Here is a 14,272-nt window from a genome sequence, read left to right as displayed (position 1 = left end):
CCCGGTCCCCAAGAAAGCCATCATGCCTGCCCTGCCTGCCCGCCCGCCTACCCCATCCTGTTCTAGTCGTGTGTCTTCCTCCATACCATAGCATTCATTGCAACTTGCGCATCCCCTCTGCCCACAGGGCATCAAAGACACTCAACATGGGCGTTGATCCTCGTGCACTGTCCGAAGTAAGTGCTGTTGACGTAAAAGCAATTCCACCCACGACGATTTGTTCCCGTGGCGCGAACACATCTATCGTCTTCCGAACCTGTTACGTCACGTGTTGTCAGCGCAGCTCCAAACGTTTCTGTCAAGGTCTACGGAGCACTCACTTCTGCTTCTTTTCCGCCGGCTTGAGGATCTGGAAGGAGCACAGCAGGGACTCGTCCACGCTCATCATGGCGCCCGCATTGTCGAATTCGCCGCAGTAGTTGGGGGCGGAGAACAGCGTGACCAGCTGACGCTTGGAGAAGAACTCGTACCCGTCCTCGACCACTTGATGCGCACGGCATATCAAGTCCATGTCGTGTTTTTGCAAGAAGCGCGAGACAACGTCCGGGCCGAATGTGAAGGAGACGCCGCGATCGTTCTCGCTCCATCCCGTGATGTCTTTGTCGGGGTCGGACCAGAGCAAATCGCAGAGCAAGCCGCAATCCGGGATCTAGTGAGATGTTAGCGTGTGTGCTTCGAGGAAGATCACAGAGATTACTAGGCTTACGTCAGTGGGCCGCATCACGCGGCGGATCTGCTCCATGGAGTTCAGGTCGGGGCTCAAGCCACCGTGCATGGTGAAGATCTTCTCGTCGATTATGGCAGCAATGGGCAAGCAGTTGAAGCAATCCGTAAAAGTCTTCCATAGTTTGATGTTGTAGCGTCGCTTGCACTCATCGTAGAAGCCGTAGATGCGGTTGATCGAGGCACACTCGTGGTTGCCGCGCAGGATGAAGAAGTTCTCCGGGTACTTGATCTTGTACGCCAGCAGCAGGCAGATGGTCTCCAACGACTGCTTGCCACGGTCGACGTAGTCTCCGAGGAAGAGGTAGTTGGCTTCGGGCGGGAAGCCTCCGTACTCGAACAGACGGAGGAGATCGTAGTATTGGCCGTGGATGTCGCCACAGATCTGGTAGACACATGTGAGCTTGGTGTATCCTCCGGATAAGATGTACGGTATAGCTTACCTTGATTGGAGCCTCCAGCTCGAGGAGGATGGGCTGGGAGATGAAGATCTCGCGAGCCTTGGTGCACAAGTATCTTATCTCCGTCTCGAGCAGCTGCACTTGTTTGCCGGGGCGACTGCCACGCACTTCGAGCAGGCGGTCGATGATGGAGTCGAGATCGACATCGTTTTGGTCCGCCATGATCGGCGGCGGTGGGGGGTGGAGGAAAGGTGGGGTGGTATCGGGAGCGTGGGGAAGGTGGTCGTCACGGTGCCAACGTCTCTACTTCGCCTTCGTGCACAATCTGGGGGATGTCAGTTCATGTATTCCTGCGCCAGGCGATGCCAAAGACGTGTAGTGAGATGGTGTGGTGTCGTGGTGCTGAGATGCGGCCAGGGCGGCCTTCACCGACCACGTGACCACAACAACGCGAGCAGTGAGGCAGTAGCAGGTTGGGGTGATCAGAAAACCTCTTCTGCTAGCCGTCTTACCGCCGCCGCCGCGGTGATCAAGTGTTGGGGATGGCGATAGGGGAGAATGGCAAACGTACCGAGATGGATGTGAGGAGGGGAGAAAGGAGCGCAAGGCTCGCAAAGGGGCGCAGATATAGCTCGCCTGTGTCCTTCACCAATCTCCCAGCAATGTCTCAACAGCCGTCTTTGGATGTCTCCGACTTCCGTTTGATCCCTAGTCGATGGCGGGATCTGTGTTTCTCTCTCTCTCCTGTCAGACAACACCAGGGGCGCGTGGCGAGACGGGTGGACTGCTGGCGTGAGGTCTCGCGTCGTCGAACGGCGTCAGATCGTATCGTGGCGTGACGTGTCGGTCGTAGGCGCTGACAAAGGGCGGTGCGAGGGGGGCCGGGCTGGTTTCCCAACAGGCTGGCAACAGTTATTTTTCACGGCTTGCTGGGCTGCGGTGGGGCTCGCTTAGGGGGTGGTGAGCGACGGCGAACACTCACTCAGGTGCGTCGTGGAGGGGATCGCGTGGCGGCAATGGGTTTGGAGAGAGGGTTCGATGGCGTGGTCGGCCGGCGGTGGGAGGTTGAGGGGGTGGTGTGGTGCGGGCGGTGGGCGTAAGGTTCAGGTAAGGGTGGCCCAGCGCTGTGTTTGTCGCGGGAGAAGAATTCTCGGAAAGGCAAGCCGGGCGAAACCTTAAATCGGGCCGTCTGGATCGGAGCAGCTCTTCACAAAGTATCCCCAGGCAAATGCGGATCGCGAGAATGACAGTCCGGAGATGATGGAGAGGGTATTGCAAGAGTTGTGCAATGCTGTAACCGCAGCCCGAGAGTCATCGCTCGTGGAAGGCCCGGCATCTGTCTCTTGGCCCATTACGACACGTCCCCAGTCTTAAACACTCCCAGCTCCATCCATATCCACTTTTCGTCTCTAAGAAAAGAAACCCCCTCCCGTCACCAGCCGCACTGGTTTGATCGTATACATGTAGACAGCGTGTCGCCCAATGAGAATAGGCAGCGATCATACGAACGTTCATTCGCTCTCCAGGGTATTGATCTGACTGCTAGAAAAAACATCATGCACCTGCCCAATCCATACCAAACCGACAAAGCCAGACCGCGTCTCCCTTCCAACGCCTTCGCTCAAAAATGCTAAAGGAAAAGGTATAGTGCAGAGAGGCAAGGCAGCCATCGCATCCACAATAAAGCCCAGAAAACGACCGTGTCATCTAGAACGGACAATGACAGGAACACAAGCAATCCATGGGCTGCATCCCACCTTACATCAATGAGAGTGCACTAGCCCTCCACAGTCCTCGCCGAACGCTTGGAAGTCGCATGCGTTCAACGATCAAAACAGGACATCGATCATCCCAACGTGCGTCCAGCCTTGCCCGCTCCACGAGCGGACCTGCCATCGGCCTTGATGGTAGACGTGCGAGAAGACGGACTAAAGCTCCGGCGGTTGGACTGCGGTGGAGGCGGAGGCGGAGGCGGCGGCGGCGGCGCTTGCTGCTCCGCATCGACCTTGCCATGCAGCGCCGACAGCCAGCTCGGTCCGAGCTCCGTCTTCAACGACTCGATCTTCTGCCGGTAGAAATCCGAGTGCCCGAGATCCTGCGGCGAGACGGACGGATCATCGTCGTCGTCGGATTGATTGCGGATTTTGGGCACGGGGGTTGGCGATTCGAACGCAGTGGCCAGCGTCGGTCGTTTGGGCGGCGATGTCGCGTTCAACAGCGCGTGGCGCTGCGTCGGCGCGGTGTGGTATGGCGTCTGCTCCGGCGTGGATGGCTGATCGGTATCGGTGGGCGGGGTTCTGGGCGCCGCTGCTTCGGCGAGATCAGGAAGAGACTTCTGCGCTTTCGGGCTTTTGGTTGACTCGGGCGTGGACAATTCTATCATCCTTCGTCGTGGGACTTTCTTCTTCCGCCTGGTCAACTGTGCTTCCCCTTCGCTGGTAGTCCGACGGTGGCCCTCTCGATGATTTGGTTCTTCGGGGCCGGCAGCATCATCCTGCTCGACCGCGTACTCTGCCCGATTGTCGCTCGTTCCCGCTTGCTGCTGCGATGGCTCTTCGTCGTCCAATGGAGGCTTGACTACGGGCACGCTCACTGGTTCCGGAGCCCGGTCCACCAGATACTTCTTCTCATTATACGATGGGCCCAAAGAATCGATGATGACGTCTCGAACGTTACCTGGCGTCTTCCTGAACAAATTGAAGATGGTGATGCGGTAACTGCCGTGTGTCCTCACGAACGGATTCTTGACGACATACACTTCGGCGATATCTGGAAAGCCCGTCAAACGGGCGAGTTCGGTGGGATCTCTCAGACGATTGTCGCGAAAGTCGACTCTTTCCAGTGAAATTGTTCGCTCGATGCCGGACAAGCTGGACAGTCGGTTTGAGCGGAGGTTCAGGGTGGTAATGGCAGGGAGCGGATGGCGGGAGAGGGATTGCAGACTTTCGATCATGCAATTGCTCAAGTTCAGCTGGTGAAGGTTGGTGAGTGAGGCCAAGGCATCAGGCACTTCCGAGAAGAGGTTGCTGGACAAGTCGAGGGAATACAGTGTAGCCGCGACGGGAGCCAGACTTGCCGGAGTCAGGATGTGGAGCCCGTTTTCGGCCAGGCTGAGGAAGCGCAGAAACCGCCACTTTGAAGACGGCAGGATGCCGAGTGACAAGTCTGAAGTGCTGTATCTCGGCGTCATAGCCTGTGCGCTAGATTCCGAGCTGCCCGACGACGTTCGGAATTTGAAGGAAGCGTGACGGGCATGTGTTGCCAAGGAGTTCTGTCGTCCACTAGTCGGCCGTCCTGGCGACACACTTCGTTCTCGGTGCTGCCGTAACGGTGGCCGACTCGGATGTGCGGAGTCGTTACGATCTAGACTCGTCCCATACGCACCATCCTTCGTGTCGATAAGCGGGGTATTAGGCGCCGATGCGGTCCTCGCAATTTCAATCTGGCGTGTTTTGGGACTGTTCGAAGGCCAGGGCGCGCCGGGAGTGGAGGGGGTTTGCGGGAGGCTGATCTTGGAAGATCGTTTCCTACGCCTCTCCATGTCATCCAGGACGATATGCAGGAGCAAGTCTATGGGGTCATCGACGTTGGCCCGTCTTACGACCAACACCCGCAGCTGTTCCGACATGCGGTCCCAGCCGTGAAATTGCCGGAAGTCGACATCGGAGATCTCAAGGGAGCTAACGTTCTTGAAAGCGAACAGCGGGACCGCCATGTCAAAGGGGAACTCCTCAAAGCCGGCGATCAGCCTCGCGCGATGATCCGGCGCCAGCCGCAGCGCCGGGATCTTGGTGAAGGAGGCGTAGAGATATTTGACGTCGTCGCGATTCTGGGTCATCTGCTTCTCGATCCTCGCGGCATTGCTCGACATGGTGAAGCCGGACCAGAAAGAGGACATGCTGGACATGACACTCCGCATGCTGGAGACGGAGCGTAGCGATTCCGCATCGGCTTGCTTGCCCTTATTCTTGGGCGCGTTGAGGAAGGAGACATAGTTGGAATGGCTGTGATCGTTCTGCAGATTCTCGAGGCGCACATTCATCGGGCCCACGTCCACGCCTAGCTCTTCGAACTTGCTCAGCAGGTAGAACAGGTGGTGTGGTGTCAAGGAGAGTTTCTCGTGTCGGATCTTCTTGGAAGAGGAGAAGGGCATGTAGGAGCGAGGGGCGAGCGCGTCGGACAAGGCGGTGCTGCTGGATGCGCCGGCGGTGGCTTGCGGTTGGCCATCTCTGCCGGCCGTCTTCTGCTGCAGCGCATTTGCCAGTGCTCGCTCGTGCGTACGGACGAAGCTGGCGAGATTCTAGATCGGAGAGGCTGGTCAGCGTACTTCATCGCGCACTGCAGGGAGCGTTGCTACTTGCCTTTACGAACGCCTGACCATTCTCCGAGTCCATCGTAGCGCGTAGGCCTCGTACCCGTGCATAGGTGGTGAGGTGGCTGCGCGCCTGCTCAAGATGCAGACAGACTGTTACGCGACACTTCTCCAGGCACTCGAACGGGTGACTGCGGCGGCTAGAGAAGGCATTCGGCAGCGTCGGGCGTGGGTGTTGTTGCTTGGAGGAGTGGTGGCCGAGAGGATGCGGAACGCGGTGTCACGAGCAGATTGAGGTCCCCGCAAAATTAGACTTCTTTATCAGATTTCTGCCTTCAAAGCGCCAGCAGCCTCCTACAGTCGTGTATGTAATAAGCCGGACAAGCACCAGGCCCTCGTTAGCTCCCACACAGCCGCACTACCATGCACCGGCGCTCGGGAATATCTCGACTCGGAGGATGGCTTCATTATCATTCCGCCGCCTCCCACACCACCTAGCACGTGCACGCTGCAAGTCGGAGGCGAACAGGCATCAAAGGACACCCTCCGCGCGGCAATGAATAAACACACGGCACACCTTCACGATATGCTCGAGCGCAGGCATGCCGTGCTTCTGGCCAATCCGCGCAACCGCGCTCCATGCGCGTCACTTTCGGGCAGATTGTCAGCTGCAGGGTGGGTGGGGTGCATCCTTGCTAATCGCGTCGTGTAACCTGCTGGCACTCTAAAAACCGCAGCTTGCATGCCGTCGTCGCTTGCATGTCTGCGAGTCTTCGCCTCCACGCCGCTCGACGCACCGAGTCTATTCGCCATCAGAAGGGCGGTAAACGAGCCTCGAAGAGTGTGGGTGGCAACCACATCCTTCTCCATCCCAGCTTCTGCATGTGATAGTGGAATCCACCCGACACCCCGGTCTTGCCTCACCGCCGGTGGAAATTGGCCTTCCTATGTACTCTCGTATCTCCGTACGCTATACAGACTCGGGCCAGGCCCCGATGGTCAAAGGACGTAAGGCTTGCTCTTATCGTTGTTACTGACATCCACACATTCCTCAGTTCTGTCCCATGACCCTGCGAATCCCACGCGCGGCTGACCTGCTCCATGCACACGATTGAAACAAGCAGACACACCGTCATGCGGGGGACCGCAAGCGCACAAGACGCCAAGTCTGGCCGAGCATCACAGCCTTCGCTCTTCATCGAAAGGATCACCCAGAGTGTACCTCACCCACATTCCTGCTCTCCCCACCCTGGAGGTATAGACTGCTCTAGCGCGGCCACGACATTCGGTGGGACAGTGGGTATCCCACTCACCGACTGCACGTCACCATCCCCGGTGTGGCGATCTGAAGATGTCGATCCGGGGAGCAGCGCGCTGTGGAACATACCTCGCATCGTAAGGCTGACGGAAACATGGAACTGCTCCCCGGATGGCCTGTTGAGTCATGCGAAATATTCGACACGCTCTACCAGCTTCCGAGGCCATCATCCTCTTTCACATGCTTCAGCGCGTACCGACAAGTACTGCAGCCGGATTAGCCTAATGTCTATAAGTGTGGACAGGGTCCAGCTGACTGACTATGGACGCCGTATATGCCACCTATTGAAGGACTCTGGTAGCTACAAGCACGGCACCTGCTCGTAGCTGCACGCCAGGAGTCATGTCACCGCCGCCGCGCCATGCATTCTGCATTGATGCCACTCTCGGATGCACTGTCTCCGGCGAGCGACTATGTGTTGCTCTGACTCTATCATGGCTCCTCTGAATACCTGTCTATATTGACTCAACAACGCAAATCCTCAAGCATCGCACTTATACAGACTTGGCGTTTACTTGCGCTTTGTCAGGCGCAACTACGGACACAGACGGCTCAAAGGTGAAGTCGTAGTTCTTCCAGAGCTGATCGAGGTGCTCCTGATCGCAGAAGTTCGCTCGCAGCTCCACGGGTTGACCTCCATGCTTCATGAAGAAGTTGGCGTGCTCCAATGGTAAGAAGAGTCGCTGCGTGTTGTTCTGATACCACGGCGCCTGCGCGAACGTCAGCAGTCTTCTTTCCCCTTCTCTCTTTCAGACGAGACGCACTTGATACCCAATACCAATCATGATACGATCGTTGGCACTCTGGTTCGGCATGCCGGCGTGCCATGTCCGCAAGTCTCGAATCATAACATCGCCTTTCACGCAGCTGGCCTGCACGGGAGGACGAACCTTTCTTCGCTCTTCTACGATCTCGGGCTTAACATTGCAGGATGGGTCTCCCGGGACTTGCTTCCGCACTTTGGTCTCCTCAGTGCATGGCACTTGATCGAGACTGGTGGTATGAGCGTGCGAACCCAGCCAGGTCTCTGCATCAGCCGTCAGCGAAGACCAATCATCTTGACGAATCGGCAGTCCTCACCAGTTGCTCCATTCGCCTCGGTGAAATCGGACAAGACAATGTTCGCTATGAAATAGAATGGACACTAGAAGACGGGCAACCGCAGTGAGTCGAGATGCCATGCCAAGTAAAAGCATTCGACAGAACTTACCAGCGGGTGATGAAATGTGATGTCCTTATGGACAGGTTGGCGCATCCCACCCGTACCAGCCAAGGCATTGTTTGCGGTGCAGAAATTGGTCACCGGCTTCGAACCAAGGTACCTGCCCATCTTCGATTCAGTCCAGCTGGTCCGGGGTACTCCATGCCGTCGACTTACGCTTGTGCAACCTGCACGACATACGGATTGAACCAGACATCGTCGAACAGGCAGTCTTGCCGATTGACGGGCGGCAGCTGAAGAATATTACTATTGACCCCCTGATTGTATTTGCCGGCCCGGCGGCCGTCTTCCATGATGCTTTTCGTCTCGCTGGTCATGACGCGGTAAAGATGGTCGATGTGAGCGACGTCGACTACGCCTTTGAGAATGAGCAAGCCATCTTGGTAGAGACCTTCGAGGGCGCTCTGGACATTGGCAGGACTATAGGCCTGGCGACTCCGTTCATCTGCCGTGAGATGGATATATCGTGGAAGATCCGCCGTGGACGCCATGAGGTCGCGGTTTGATGATTCCAACATACGAGCTCAGCGCAGGCCGCACCTCCTCATCAACACCAGTGGCTGCCTAATTCCGCGACTCGATTGCAATGGCTGGCCCTGCCAGTTCTGGACCACCGTGGATTATACGACGTGCAGCGTACATATCGCCACGAAGGATTACCTGGAGTCACCGCTCCACCGCCATTGGGCAGTCTTGCGCCACTCTGCAGACTTACGCACAGTTTTTCCAGCTAACATCCCGCGTGCTACCCCCAACTCCGCAAAGATCACCGCGCGTTACTCCGCGCGCACAGGGTTGCATTCGATAAGATGCCGTTCAACCCGCATTGCCCGCGCATCATCGGGGGTCCCACCGCCGTCCAGTCAAGCATTCTAGAGCCCTTCCTAACCTCGAAGTGGGCATTTACCGCAAACTCTATGCATTAATTCCGCGCGCAACGTGCGGTGGCGGGTCGCACTCGTGTCGCGTGCCCTCTTTTCGGGCGGCTGCCGTAACCTTGATCTTGGAATATTTCCTATCTCTCGTACCCGTCGGCGATCTCCTCTCTGCTTTCCTTCTCTCTCACAGTCCGTTCTGACAGCGAAACTGCGGCACGATGCGTTTCACGCGAGCAGAGATCAAGGCCAAGGCCGCCGAAAAGGTCCACAACGCCAGGAACGCTTTCACCAGCCGGGCAGCATTTATCGAATGGGTGCAAGTGCCCGACACTGCGCTGGATCAGCATGGGCATAAGAAGTAGGCAACAGAAGCGCTGCTCATCGGGATGGTACCTCGCTGACCTCAATCTTCATCAGATCGGGCCCGACATGGTCGAACGAAGACTTAGATCCCACGCCGCCAGAGAAGCGAACATGGAGTGAGTATTTCACGATGACGCAATGCCCACGGTACTCAGTGTTGACGGCCCTCATCTAGGATGGTGGAATTACGTGATCTTCTATTGGGACTTGAGTTTCGGCAACTGGACGCTGGGCTCGGTGATGGTGGGCATTGGCTTGAACTGGTGGCAAGCCATCCTCACCATCTTCCTCTCGCAATTCATCAGCTCCATCGCCATGTTCTTCAACTCGCGGTGCGCAAGCGTGTATCACATTGGGTACCCCGTGGTTGGACGTAGTGTGTTTGGCATGTGGGGAGCGTGAGTCCTTCCAACGGCACTTACGATCGTCGACGTTCAGCTAACACATTGCCTTGCAGATATTACTTCGTCCTCGCCAGAGCAGCGCTCGCCATCGTCTGGTTCGGCGTGCAACTCTACACCGGCTCCGCATTGGTGGGCAACATGCTGTACGCCGTCTTCGGTCACAGCTACCTCCATATTCCCAACACGATTCCGAAGTCCATGGGGATCACGAGCGCCGGACTGCTCGCCTTCTTCCTCTTTTGGCTGATGACGCTGCCCTTCACGTTCTTCCGGCCCTATCAGCTGCGCAAGTTCTTCTGGTTCAAGGCGTTCGTCATGATCCCTGCTATTGTGGGTCTGTTCATCTTCTGTATGGTGAACACGAAGGGGAGGATTGGCCTTGGGCATCTTCAGGAGACCACGGCAATCCATTCGAACGGATGGGGCTGGTTCTTTGTCTGGTCGCTGAACTCGGGCATGGGCAACACGTGAGTCCTGTAGATTGGAACGCTTCTCATAACGGGGCACTGACATGTTCTCTTCTAGGGCCACTCTCATCACGAATCAACCGGATATCGCACGTTGGAGCAAGACGAAGAGCGGTGCCATGTGGTCCCAGCTGTTCACGAACCCAATTGCGGTCACCCTCTCCGCCAGCTTGGGCATCTTGTCCACGGCCGCCATCAACAACAACTGGAACCTCCAGCTCTGGAACCAGTGGGATCTTTTCGATGCCATTCTGAACAGGTATTGGAGTGCAGGAACCCGGACTGCAGTCTTCTTTGCCGCCGGTAAGTCTACGATGTGCATGTAGCATCTCAACAGCAACTGACACTGCTTCAGGGGGCTGGACGACAAGTGTCCTGGGAACAAACATCGCGGCAAACATGATCAGCTTCGGGAGTGACTGCACGTTGCTCTTCCCTCGCTATCTGACCATTCCCCGCGGCCAGTTCATTGTCCTGTGCCTGGGATTTGCCATCTGCCCATGGAAGATCCTGGCCAGCGCGTCCGTCTTTACCACTTTCTTGGCTGGGTAAGCTCTCTGTGAATATAGCCACTGGCCGTTGACACCAAAGCTGACTGTGCGGATAGATACGGCCTGTTCATGGCCTCGGTCGTTGCCATCATGGTCTGCGACTACTGGTGCCTCACCAAGGGTAACGTTTTCATCGCGCATCTGTACGACGGCACCAAGGACAACAAACACTACTACTACCACAAGGGCTGGAACGTGCAAGCAATCATTGCCTACCTCTGCGGCATCGCCCTGCCCTTCGCCGGCTTCTTGGGCACGCTCGGCGTCCCCGTGAGCGTTGCCGCGCAGGACCTCGGCCATCTGGGGTGGATGCTGTCGTTCGCCATCGCCTTTGTCGTCTACTACGTCATCTGCCTCGTGTGGCCGACGCGCAACCAGAGGTTGGTCAAAGAGATGGGTCTCAAATGGGAGGAAGTCAGCTACTCGGAGATCATTGCGGCGGATGGCACGCTCATCACCACCGATCTCGAAGGCTACCCCGATCCTCAACTGCAGCACGGCGAAGTGAAATGGACTGGCGAAATCGAGAAGGACACAGCAGGCACGACGTTGGAGCATGCGGACTTCAAGCACTACTGAGGTCGAAGGTTGTGGATGTGAAGATGATGTTATGAAGCACGCAGTCAGATAGCGGGACAGTCGAATGAAGCACATACTCTTTCTCTTTCCCTCGATCCGTCAATAGACTCGCGCGCTTCGCTTGCATGCGCATGCATCGAGTGACTAGTCGAAACATCGCCCGCACGCTGCCACATGAAACGCGTGGCCCGAGCTTTGTCGGACGGCCGTTACCACAGCCAACGAATTTCACGCGGTCGTGGAGGCGCGGCAGTCGGATGCACGCGTGAAGATGGTACGCACCTAAGGGCTGCATGACCTGTGGTTCTACCGTCGTGATCGTGCATAAAGGAGGGAGGAGAGGCGGTCTTTTTGTTGACAGACTTGCCTAATTCGTCCAGCGTGTCGAGACAGGTCGCATATTCGATGACCGGGTCATAATAAAAGACACGCTTGTGCTACCATTCTCATTCTGTGCCTCTTCCTCACAACCGTCGACACCTTGTCCCTACGATCCATTTCGCAGCAACGAGGGTGACGTCCAGAACGATTGAAGGAAGACCGGCAGGAGGAGCTGAGGCCGTCGGAAGCCGATCCGAAGCGGAAGGAGCGTTTTGGCGCACGGGCCGCCTCGGGCGCTGGATTTCTCCTAAGTGGCCGTCAACAATCGATAACAACCGAACAACACTCCCTCCCGTCACCGCCGATCAATCAACACCACTCCTTCCCCGTCGCCCTCGCCGCCTCTCCACCGGCATTCCTTCGTTTCTGGAGCTTTGGCGATGCTAGTAGGCTGCGGAAAGGGAGGACAGGGCGCGCGCTGGTGCTACCGGCCGCTTCACTCGCTCTGAGGCCACTCAAGGGGCGCAATCGTGCATAGCAACCATCACACCCTCCCGCCTGGCTTCGCCGGCGCATCTCCCTCGCTCCCGACGGGCCGATCGAGGCTTTTGCGACACAATATTTCATCAAAAGAGCTCTGCTTGGCAATAACTCATACCCTGGACCTCCGCCGATCGCTTCATTCGAGCAGATCACGGCAATGGCTGCTTCCGACGTAGACCAGGCCGTGGCAATGGATACAACAGACCAGCTCGAGGCCGAGGAAGCCACCACACCCATCTTGATTTCTCCCCCCAGGAGCAAGACACCGCCGACAGTCATTGGCAAGAGAACAAACAGCGACAGGCGAGCAAGTGAATCGGATCGAACACTGCGAAGTGGAGATGGACCTGTCAGCGCCAAAGCTCTTAACAAGGCTTTGCAGCAGGTGGAAGAGACGGAGCGAACTCGATCCATCACTCCCACCGGCAGTCCGAGTCGAAAACGGCAAAAGGTTCACAATGGTAGCGACCGGTTCATCCCAAATCGAGCCGGCCAGGACTTGCAGGCAAGCTACAACCTCCTACACGATGATGGCTCACCAGCCACGCCTTCAAAAGGCCACAAGAAGGGCTATTCGAACGAGCTGAACTTTCAAAAGCGAGATGCGAATCGGAGCTATTCCAACATCCTGCGCTCGGAAATGTTCGACAGCGAGGTGCCGCAGGCCATCCCACAGTCCATGGAAGGGCCGGGCTCGAGGTCTAAGACTCCTCCGGGCAATGGCTCCATGCTGGCTGCTCCGAATCTCACCCCTTCAACACCGCACAAGAACCTCTTCTCCTACGGCTCGAATCCCACCCCCTCCCTCACCCCACGATCGACCTCGAGAAGCGAGAGAGGTCCAAACATCAATGCTCGCTCCGAGATTTACAGTTTATCGCCGGTCAAGCACTCCTCGCAAATGATGCTTCTATCACCGAGGAAGACACCGAGAGCAGTAAGTAAGGTGCCCTACAAAGTATTGGACGCTCCAGAATTGCAAGACGATTTCTACCTAAACCTGGTGGATTGGGGCAACAGCGACGTGCTTGCTGTGGGACTGGCGGACTGCGTGTACTTGTGGAGTCGAGATGACGGACAGGTGAAGCAATTGTGCAAATTGGAAGGCGACACGGTCACCAGCGTGAACTGGATACAACGTGGCTCTCATCTAGCCATCGGAACGAGCAAAGGCTTGTTACTGATCTACGACACTGTAGCAGAGCGGAGGCTGCGGGTAATGACCGGACACTCTGCAAGGATCAGCTCCCTCGCCTGGAACGCACACATCCTCTCCACCGGCTCACGAGATCGATCGATCTTACATCGCGACGTCCGATTATCACAACAATATCTGAGACGACTCACCGGTCATAAGCAAGAAGTCTGCGGCCTGAAATGGAATCCAGACACCGAACAACTCGCCAGCGGCGGCAACGACAACAAGATCTTCGTCTGGGACCGAATGGAAGAGCGCTGGCTGCACAAATGGGGCGAGCAAGAAGGCGGGCACAAAGCAGCGGTGAAAGCCATCGCATGGAGTCCCCACCACCGCGGCCTCCTCGCCTCAGGCGGCGGAACAGCAGACCGCTGCATCAAATTCTGGAACACGATTTCCTCCTCGCAATCCAGCACCGTGCCGGGCCTCCCAGCAGTAAACGGCATCTCCACCGACCAAACCTCCCTCGGCATCGACCTCTCCAGCGCCGTCGCCCCCACCGCCGCCACCAACTCCGCCAATCAAATCAACCCCCACCTCCTCCGCTCCCACGACACCGGCTCGCAAGTCTGCAACCTGCTCTTTTCCCACCTCACCTCCGAACTCGTCTCCACGCACGGCTACAGCCAGCACGCCATCAACATCTGGAAGTACCCGTCGATGCAGCAGGTCGTCAGCCTGACGGGCCACACCTACCGCGTGCTGTATTTGAGCATGAGTCCCGATGGGCAGATTATTGTGACGGGCGCCGGGGACGAGACGTTGCGGTTTTGGGACGTGTTTGGGAAGCGGGAGAAGGGTGGGCGCGGGGGGATTGTGAGTGAGTGGGGGGTTATTCGATGAGTGAGAGGAGCGTTGGTGGCGCTGACGGCGCTGCTACTGCTGCTGGGCACATAGCATGCGGGAAGGAGGACATGGTCATTATTAGCGAGGCGTCTGGGAACGAACGTCTGCGGCATTTTGAAGGGACTTTCTGGTCTGAAGGACTGAGG

The 14,272-nt window shown here is 57.1% G+C and overlaps 6 protein-coding genes across 6 annotated transcripts; 3 read left to right on the top strand and 3 right to left on the bottom strand.

The window, feature by feature from the left end:
- Nucleotides 1–316: 316 nt before the first annotated feature.
- On the bottom strand, nucleotides 317–1,346 carry BDY17DRAFT_309460 (serine/threonine-protein phosphatase PP1; the record flags this gene model as incomplete). Its single annotated transcript, XM_033735334.1, has 3 exons — nucleotides 317–649; nucleotides 707–1,108; nucleotides 1,167–1,346. The coding sequence occupies 3 exons, from the start codon at nucleotides 1,344–1,346 to the stop codon at nucleotides 317–319; spliced, it is 915 nt and encodes a 304-aa protein (XP_033590730.1).
- A 1,624-nt stretch (nucleotides 1,347–2,970) lies between these two features.
- On the bottom strand, nucleotides 2,971–5,784 carry BDY17DRAFT_278686 (uncharacterized protein; the record flags this gene model as incomplete). Its single annotated transcript, XM_033732017.1, has 2 exons — nucleotides 5,486–5,784; nucleotides 2,971–5,424 (listed from the first exon to the last, which is right to left on the bottom strand). Exons 1-2 carry the CDS (start codon nucleotides 5,516–5,518, stop codon nucleotides 2,971–2,973), a joined length of 2,487 nt encoding a protein of 828 aa, XP_033590729.1. The 5' UTR covers nucleotides 5,519–5,784.
- Nucleotides 5,785–6,421: 637 nt separating this feature from the next.
- Nucleotides 6,422–7,342, top strand: BDY17DRAFT_122567 (uncharacterized protein). Its single transcript, XM_033729323.1, has one exon. The coding sequence runs from the start codon at nucleotides 6,538–6,540 to the stop codon at nucleotides 7,078–7,080; it is 543 nt and encodes a 180-aa protein (XP_033590728.1). The 5' UTR covers nucleotides 6,422–6,537; the 3' UTR covers nucleotides 7,081–7,342.
- BDY17DRAFT_122612 (phytanoyl-dioxygenase family protein) lies at nucleotides 7,165–8,673 on the bottom strand. Its single transcript, XM_033729324.1, has 5 exons — nucleotides 8,133–8,673; nucleotides 7,965–8,076; nucleotides 7,835–7,898; nucleotides 7,519–7,781; nucleotides 7,165–7,464 (listed from the first exon to the last, which is right to left on the bottom strand). The coding sequence occupies exons 1-5, from the start codon at nucleotides 8,492–8,494 to the stop codon at nucleotides 7,249–7,251; spliced, it is 1,017 nt and encodes a 338-aa protein (XP_033590727.1). The 5' UTR covers nucleotides 8,495–8,673; the 3' UTR covers nucleotides 7,165–7,248.
- Nucleotides 8,674–8,677: 4 nt separating this feature from the next.
- Nucleotides 8,678–11,300, top strand: BDY17DRAFT_264132 (uracil permease-like protein). The gene is made up of 7 exons (XM_033731878.1): nucleotides 8,678–9,212; nucleotides 9,272–9,333; nucleotides 9,393–9,615; nucleotides 9,675–10,088; nucleotides 10,147–10,391; nucleotides 10,444–10,636; nucleotides 10,696–11,300. The coding sequence occupies exons 1-7, from the start codon at nucleotides 9,073–9,075 to the stop codon at nucleotides 11,216–11,218; spliced, it is 1,800 nt and encodes a 599-aa protein (XP_033590726.1). The 5' UTR covers nucleotides 8,678–9,072; the 3' UTR covers nucleotides 11,219–11,300.
- Nucleotides 11,301–12,272: 972 nt separating this feature from the next.
- BDY17DRAFT_248205 (WD40-repeat-containing domain protein) lies at nucleotides 12,273–14,123 on the top strand (the record flags this gene model as incomplete). Its single annotated transcript, XM_033730888.1, has 1 exon — nucleotides 12,273–14,123. One exon carries the CDS (start codon nucleotides 12,273–12,275, stop codon nucleotides 14,121–14,123), a length of 1,851 nt encoding a protein of 616 aa, XP_033590725.1.
- Nucleotides 14,124–14,272: the final 149 nt, after the last annotated feature.

The sequence above is a fragment of the Neohortaea acidophila genome (assembly GCF_010093505.1).
Source record: "Neohortaea acidophila strain CBS 113389 unplaced genomic scaffold BDY17scaffold_4, whole genome shotgun sequence".
Taxonomy (NCBI): Eukaryota; Fungi; Ascomycota; class Dothideomycetes; order Mycosphaerellales; family Teratosphaeriaceae; genus Neohortaea; species Neohortaea acidophila.
Note: the sequence above shows the minus strand (reverse complement) of the source record. Positions and strands in the feature narration are given on the sequence as shown.

What these genes read in the sequence shown, in the direction of transcription:
- BDY17DRAFT_122567 (XM_033729323.1), top strand. Translation starts at nt 6,538, where the DNA reads ATGCACACGATTGAAACAAGCAGACACACCGTCATGCGGGGGACCGCA.
- BDY17DRAFT_122612 (XM_033729324.1), bottom strand. Translation starts at nt 8,494, where the DNA reads ATGTTGGAATCATCAAACCGCGACCTCATGGCGTCCACGGCGGATCTT. An exon ending in TCACATTTCATCACCCGCTG is followed by an intron (nt 7,899 to 7,964) that starts GTAAGTTCTGTC and finishes CCCGTCTTCTAG; the next exon opens with TGTCCATTCTATTTCATAGC. An exon ending in CGAGGCGAATGGAGCAACTG is followed by an intron (nt 7,782 to 7,834) that starts GTGAGGACTGCC and finishes CGGCTGATGCAG; the next exon opens with AGACCTGGCTGGGTTCGCAC.
- BDY17DRAFT_264132 (XM_033731878.1), top strand. Translation starts at nt 9,073, where the DNA reads ATGCGTTTCACGCGAGCAGAGATCAAGGCCAAGGCCGCCGAAAAGGTC. An exon ending in GATCAGCATGGGCATAAGAA is followed by an intron (nt 9,213 to 9,271) that starts GTAGGCAACAGA and finishes AATCTTCATCAG; the next exon opens with ATCGGGCCCGACATGGTCGA. An exon ending in TTTACCACTTTCTTGGCTGG is followed by an intron (nt 10,637 to 10,695) that starts GTAAGCTCTCTG and finishes CTGTGCGGATAG; the next exon opens with ATACGGCCTGTTCATGGCCT.